Below are 8,263 nucleotides of genomic sequence, written 5' to 3' on the forward strand. Positions count from 1 at the left end.
GCTAAAGAAGTTGTGGTTCATATATACAATGTAATATTACTCAGCCATAAGAAGAGATGAAATACTGCCATTTGCGACAACATGGATGGAACTCGAGATAATCATGCTAAGCAAAATAATCCAGACAGAAAAAGTTGAAAATCACATGATATCACTTATATGTGGGATATAAACCTAAAAGCAACAAATGAACAAGACAAACAGAGACTCATGGACATGGATTATAGACTAGTGGTTATCAGAGAGTAGAGGGTGGAGGAAGAGGGGAGAGTTAGACAGGGTAAAAGGGGTCAAATATAGGGAGGTAGGGTTAAGGTAAAGTGGGTAAAGGAGATCAAATATATGGTAGCTGAAGGAAACTGGACTTTGGAGGGTAAACACACAACATAATATACAGATGTCAAATGATAATGTACACCTGAAAATTATATAATTGTATTAATCAATGCTACTCCGATAACTTAATTTTTAAAAAAGTTTTAAAAAAGCATATTTAACAGAAAACCATCTCTAATTTGTACATCCTATTCACTGTATTTATAATAATTGTAAGTGGGCTTAATTTATCTATAAAATAAAAATATTTTTGATTAGAAAAGAAAGAAATATTCTGTTTGACAAATGATTTCCACATATTTCAAAAGGAAATGAATTTTTTCCCTTTTTGACTTAGAGAAAAGATCAAAGGGAAACAAAAAAGGAAGAAGTTTATTGAATAATTAATTTGAAATGACTTAAGAGAAAGAAAGGAAATGTTTGAACATAACTTAATCTATATTTGACACAGCTGCTATGAAACTCACTAATTTCTTGCTCATTCTCAAGCAAAATGTGCTTTGTATTGATGTATCTTGTTTTTTATTCACTTATTTTCTCTTTCTTACAATTTTCTTGCTTAAATATTTATATATATATACATATATATGTGTATATATATATATATATAATTGCCAGCTACTAAGATCTTTTTCAAAATGATAAAGCATACAAAAACTGAATATTAAAAATATATGTCTATATTTCTTTTATAATTCTGATTGCCAGTCTGGTAAATTTATTATCTTTTAATTATGCTATGTACATTCTGATCTCCACATTTTTTTGCTAGTCTTCTCTCTCTTTCTTTTCTGCTCCCCTCCTCTTTGAATAAGCTCTACCAATCTTCAAGAACTAATTCAAGTCCCACTTGTTTCTTGAAGCATTTCATGATTATATCAACTACTATTTAACTCCTCTGGACTCTTCTACTTCTGTACCTAGCATATGTTGCCTTTATTGATGCTGCATTATTAATGTTCTTTTTATATACAATGCCTATGCATTTACCTACACTCCGATTCTAGCATATTTAGAGAGATCATATGCTTAGCTAAATTTTAAACTAGGTTGTAAGACTAGAGCTAATCTTAAACTTTTTTGTGTCATCACATAATCTACATGTGGCAGTTTGGTGATTATAAGGAAGTATAAGGTATTCCCATGACTATGCTGAACAACATTTTCCTCTCTCTAAGAGTCAGGGGATGACTCATCATATAGTTGGACTACATGTGTTCTGTCTTTAAACAGGGCATGGAAAGAAAATAAAAAGATAAAGTACAAATTATCTTTGTAACAAAGGAAAAAAACTTTCACTAAATGGCAGAACGTGATTCTGGAATCTATTTTATTCCTTTGTTTATGATTTAAAGTTTAGATATTACAGTGTATATTGGTTTCATGTGATTGGATTACCAGATAAAATACAAAATGATATTATTTTAAATCTAATGTTATCTACTGGTGTTAAGAATAGACTAAAGCCAATATATTCTTTTATGTTGACGAATGTGAAATAACATCGTAGCTTTAACTAAAAATAGCCATAAAATGTTCAATCTCCCAAAAGTCATAGAGAAAAATGTTTCTTATTCAAATATATTCATTACAGAGCCATTTACAATTGTAAAACATTAAAAACAAGTAAAGTATCAGTAGCAGATTGAATAAATAAAGTTCAGGAACTCAATGAAAAATTATAAAGTGATTTCAAGTGCTGACTAGGATGATTGTGTAAAAGTGCTTATAATATCATTTTAGTGAAAGAAGCAGGATATATATGTATATGCACAGAATTGAGCAACTGTGTTATATTAATAAAAGACTAAAAATCCAATAACAATTACAGTTGACATTTTAAGTAAGTGAATTGTTTTTTCTTTTTATTTTATCTCTTCATATAATTAAATTTATTGTGGTGACATTGGTTAATAAAATTATACATATTTCAAGTGTACAATTCAATAATACGTCATCTGCCTATTGCACTGTGTGTTCACCACCCAAAGTCAAATCTTCTGTCACATATATTTGACTGTCTTTACTCTTATCTGTCTCTTCCCCGACCCCCTTTCCCTCTGGTAATCACTAAACTGTTGTCTGCAATTATAATTTAGATTTTTTTGACATTAAATGTAAACTGGATATAAATCTGTCATGTAATATAAGAAATACTAGAAATTCTCCAAACCTTACGGACATCTCCATCACCTCGATTCCACACATATGCCATGGTGATACACCCCAAGACCAGGTGTGCAAGGCGCTGGGACTTGTGTCCTTGGAGATCATTAATGCTGAGCACTGGTAACTAAGATTAAATGGAGAGGTTGACTCAAATCAATATGAGTGACATTATAGCTTCAAAACCAAATTTAAAATATTAAAAAGTTATAATAGAAGCAGACAATGCAATGTTAGCTTATCCAAACCTTCTCAACTTCTGCACGTAGTTCACCATTCTCGATCAGGACAGGCAGATTTTTAGCAATGGAAATCCAGGCATCATAAGGGTAAGGTAATTCCTCCTTAAAAAAAAAAAGAAATGACTTTTTTTTTAACTAGCGTAAGTTATTGTAAAATAGTCTTGCCTTCCATTGATAGGCCATCTTGCCTCTAAATCAATTCTGTGCTATACTGCCCTGATATACACTTACCTGTCTAGCAACACCAGCCCATGTGTTGCTACCTGCACACACACAAAGCTCGGCACCTTCTGTATGCTCCTCCTCTTCTTTGCTCTCACCTGTCTCCTTTTCAAAGATCACCTCAAAGCTTCCACTAAAATCTTCCTGACTTATGCAGTCTACTCTCATATCTCTAATTATGAATCCTATGGGTTATACTTTTTCACATTGTGAAATAATATGTTGTTATCTGCTATTATTTTATTATTTTTTTACTACATTTTAAGTCTTTTTAAATGGAAGAAAAATGGATTTATTAAATGTCAGTAGTAGACTAGGCATTTTGCTCAATCATTTCTCATTTAATTATTGTAATGATCCAAAAAGTTGATTATTTTCTCCATTTCATAAATATGGAAAACAAGTCTCTGACAGTTTCTTAACCCATTTTGTATATATAGTTTATTGCAATTCAAATATATTCCCAACTTTCAATAACTCATGCTCTTTTTAGATCTCACTTCCTGGTGGCAAGGGATTTATCATGCTGTTAATTCTATATTTCCTACAGGACTTGGCACAGTACTGGACACGTAAACAATGCTGTATATATACATGTTGATTGCCTGCTTCGGTTCCACCATAAGCTTATTTTTTGACCAGTAAGTGCAAATAAAATTCAAATAAAAGTGTCTAACTGGATCTTATCATATTTATAGTCTTTTTTCAAGGAGAAATATACAAAAAAAAAAAAAAGATCTAGGAAACATCTTAACATGAGATTTAGATCCCTGAACAATTACCCATATGACCTAATCCTATTCTTCCTTCATTAAACTATTTCCAGATATGCCCTTGGTGTCATCAATATTGACCTGTGAGGACAGAGTACAAATCAACAGATTAACTCAAATCAACATAGGTGAGGTTTTACTCTGCAAAAAGTTAACATTATAATATTATAAGTAATATAAAACAAGAAGAAAAATGTATTATAAAATTCAAACATTTTCAGGGGCTACAGATAATTAGTCAGTGCTAATCTGTTAGAGCAGATTTTTAGCAATGAAAGATCTAGGTAGTAGATTCACTAGAGAGTCACCGTTCTTGTTTTACTTTGAATTCTTCTTCCTAACCACACAATGCTGTGCTCTAGTGTTTTTAGTAATTCATACATATTTTTTGTTGTGTGTTTCATTGTGTAGCACACCGAATTTTTGGTCGTCATTATTTTCTCCAAATAGCAGAAATAGTTGTTTGTTTGTTTGTTTGTTAATGTATCATTAGTGTCCTGTTTGACAGAAATTTCAACAAATGCAAAATTCAATCAATAATATACTTCTGATTCAGTGGATGCCTAAATGGTATAATATAAATTAATAAATTATAATAAGAGAGCCATTCAACTGCTAGATTATAAGAGATAGAATAAACGTTCTTGAGCTTATAATTTGCAGGAAAGATCTTCAGTGAAGAAAATAAGGTAACCTTTAATTTTTTTCCATGTGTTTTTAGGACACTGAATCTAACTTTCTAAGCATCTCAAATAGCAGCATTATTTTTTAAGTAGCTCAGGAAGAGTTTTGTTTTGCTTTTGTTTGGGGTTTTGCTTTAACTCCTGGAATCTGTTCTAGTGGTCTCCATAATTAGCATGATTGTTGAAATTTTAAAAGAGAATTGACTCTTTCGGGGAAAAAATCTTAATATGAGATTTTGTAGTTTCTGAAAAAGATTTTTCTTTTATTGTACCGTTGATAGGTACATACTTGAAACAAGCCCATTTTACCAATTGTGTGTGCTTGTAGGGAGGGGGAGCAAATCTATTATTGAATATTTTCAAATATAAAGTAAACTAGGTGCTTTTTGCAGTAAAATTGCCTGTATTACTGGATGTTATTTCTAAGTACAGTTAGAATCTCTGACTAAATCTCTGACTAAAAATATATTTGCTGCATTTGAAGGTTCTTTCTAGAGTGTGGACTCTGTTTGAACCAAAAACAAATAGAAATATATTGTTATATATTACTGCCATAACATGTAACCAATTGCTAGAAATAGTTTGCTAAAATCTCATGTATCTTGTTAAACCCAAGAATGGGAATGAGGAGGGTAAGCATGCCTAGTGATCTAAGAGAGGCAGCATAGCATAATAGTTATAAGATCATGAACTTGCGCCAGAATGTTTAGTCTCACATCCTATCTCTGCCATTGCTCACAGTATGAGTTTGAATAATTAAATTCTTCATGGCTTACATTTTTTATCAGGAAAATAAGGTTAATAATATACATACATTTTTAGGAAGGTTATGAAGATGGAAAAGTTGTATTTGTAACTTGCCTAAAAATGCTGTTTAATGTTAGATAATTAAAATGTTAATGATAAGATGGTTGCCATGGCATCCATTGGATGACGAATTAAGGGAATGTAGTAGTTAAGGTAAACATTACTCTACCTGCCTTGCACTTTGTAGGCAAAGTTTGTCAAAAAAATTAAAAAGGTAGTTCAGACTCCTTTGAATCCTATCCTTAGTAACGATTTACAATATTAATACAACACTGTTGCTAGATGTGCCATCTCAAAAACCTAATCAAAGTACAAACATATACTTTGTATAATATAAGATATATCAGTCAAGCAAGGGGATTCCTTTGACTCATGGGTCATTTATTACTCTTTTTCTTTTTGAAAATGCAATTGTATTGAACCAAAACACTTCTATAATTTTCTTATCCCATCACTCTCTATATCTGTGTGAGAAAGTACGAAATGTATCTAAGACTAAATTTCTAGGTAGAAAATTTTAAGAAAGTTAAGTGAGACCCATTTACTAAAACTCACACTAATTTTGGCATGCGTTAGTCATTTGTTCAGTAGAAATTACTAAACCACATTTTTAAATAGAAGTTAACTTATCCAGGTAATTAATGACAAGAAAGTATTTTTGCCATAATTCAGTGCCCTCTCTTACCAGTGGATTTGGCAGAGCAAAGCCCACATCTTCATCTATATAGTATTCATCAAAGATTTTCGAAGAACTTTCCATAGGAAATGCCTTATGTGCCATTCTTGCAGTTTATTCCTCTGGTCCTCTATTGTCTGAGAAGCTTCAGAACATCTATTTATTACAGAGGTTGCCATGACCAATAAGCACAACTCATCACCTAAGCAGTAAGAAATTACTTCCACTTTTGGAACAGTTTCACTTTCTTCTTTCTTTATTTGTAATTTGATTAAGAGTAAAATCGCAAAATCATCATCATTTATTGTAAGAAGAAACTAAAAGTTTATATTCCATATCAAATCTTTATCACTGAGAACATCATTTGTTTATTGTTATAGGGTAAGTTAGAAAGGACCTACCTGAAATAACAAAAACCATGAAAATAGATGATTATAAGAGAACATTTTTATTTTATGGGAACTTTTAAACCTTTGAATTAAAATAATAAATCTGACCAAGGCTAAAGTCCTAACCTATCACTTAGTTGTTACTACCATGGCTTTCTTTTAACCTTCCAAGATTCTTTGAACATATTAGTGTCTTGTTCAAGCAGCCATGAAATACAACCTGTGATACACTGAAATATTCATCAATGACTCTGAAGTAGAAAAAATGGAAGCACATGAAAAATTCTAAAAGATGATACTTCTCCAGCTTCCCATTTTTCTTACCCAGTTTTTTATCTTTGTTCACAATGATACAGTTTTTCCTTCCCCATATTCCTAATAAGTCATTTTTAGGAAGATTTTCTTGCATCTCTACTATACCTGACTGATAAGGACTGTTTAAGCAACAGTCCTTCACATTTGAAGACTTTCGTAATGTGTTAAAAGTTGAAAGAAATGATAAAATACCTTGAAAATGTTTCTTTCAAAATGCACATTAAGACTGCATTTAGTAAAGGTTTTCAGGGTGAATGCAGGTCTATGGAAACTTGCAGGCACTGTTTCAATCTTACTATAACGTCGAAGTAAAAGCAGAAGCCATATTATTCCATTTGATGATCAAAAGAAAAGAGAAGTTTGTGTTCAGTACATTAAGAGATAGTGCAGTTTTATCATTCAGCTTACAAGTACTTGAAATAAATTTTAACAGTACGTGACTTTGTGACTATATTCTAGAATAATTCTCACATTATTCTTCCTTATTACACTATTGCTTTCATTTTAAAGATGTAGTTTTACAAGAATATGTTTTTATAATAAAGGTAAAGGAAACTGAAACCAAAGTTATACAAAAAGAAAACACAATGGCTCAACTTTTTGAAAATGAATGATTTTGAAAGTGAAAATGATTCAGTTCTAAGGGGGAAAAAATGTTGACCTATCATACTTGTATGGAATACAACTATACCAACAAAATATTGAGAATTAGAAAATATGTGGTTGTTCCTATGATTTTTCATTCTTTGTAGCTGAATTTTTTTACAGGTGAGTCAAAACAGAAAAACTTAATGAAGTTTTAGATAACTCTGTCTTAGAAAAATCTCTGAGGATTAATATTTTTCTGAAGTATGCCTTGCTAAAAAATTTTTGGCTCTAATTATGAAGCAACTTATTAAATTATTCTACATTTGATTGCAGAAACAATAATACTTTACTATCCTACTTTTATTCCCCTTTTTAACTCCTTCAAACTTCAACCTATTTCATATTTCTAAAATACATTCTAATCTGATCCTCAGTTTTCATTTATCTTTATTTTTTTTCAGTAATAACCAATCCAGTTATGCAGGATTGTGCAATAGTACAAAAAGCTAAAACTCTGAGTTAACATCATCTTTCTGAACAATGAAACTGGAAAAAAATATCCCACTGTCCAAGAGTGTGAGAGAAATAGCTAAGAGAAGTTAAAAAATGACATTTTCTACTTCTGTTATGAACCAATATGAGTTCTAGACTCTGCACTGAGCTGCACACACAGAGAACAGATCCAAAAAAAGTATAGTAAACTTTTCAAGAATTGAACTACAATATGAATGAGCGTTTGAATCCTAGATTACAGCTTGAGTGGTATATGCCCCCAAGAGACACAAATAGTGTAGAAAAGGTTATGAACTGACTTTGAAACTACTTCACACGAAAGATGATATGGAACTTGTGATCAGAACCTAACCAGCACAATTGCATGCTAAAATAAACAAACAAATCAGTATTCTCCAGAGGATTTTAACAAATTCTAGAGCCTCACATCATAGTACTAAAATGTTAAAGACATAATCCAAAATAACATAAAATTCAAAAATACAGGAAAATTTGACCAAAGTTTAATAGATAAGACAATCAACAGATGCTAATCCTGATAGGATGCACATTA

General features: G+C 31.2%; 1 protein-coding gene across 2 annotated transcripts in view; it reads right to left on the reverse strand.

Annotated features, from left to right (window-relative positions):
- The window catches only part of IDO1 (indoleamine 2,3-dioxygenase 1), a 15,227-nt gene extending 9,203 nt beyond the window's left edge, over positions 1–6,024 (reverse strand). For both annotated transcript variants that reach the window (XM_025049870.1, XM_006916282.3), the window contains exons 1-3: positions 5,915–6,024; positions 2,751–2,846; positions 2,510–2,629 (exon numbers count right to left, since the gene is read on the reverse strand). In XM_025049870.1, coding sequence (XP_024905638.1) covers positions 2,510–2,629; positions 2,751–2,846; positions 5,915–6,010 — 312 coding nt within the window. In that variant the 5' untranslated portion in view covers positions 6,011–6,024. The remainder of the gene's footprint in view (positions 1–2,509; positions 2,630–2,750; positions 2,847–5,914) is intronic.
- Between the last annotated feature and the right edge of the window lie 2,239 nt (positions 6,025–8,263).

Source organism: Pteropus alecto, unplaced genomic scaffold (assembly GCF_000325575.1).
Source record: "Pteropus alecto unplaced genomic scaffold, ASM32557v1 scaffold24, whole genome shotgun sequence".
Taxonomy (NCBI): Eukaryota; Metazoa; Chordata; class Mammalia; order Chiroptera; family Pteropodidae; genus Pteropus; species Pteropus alecto.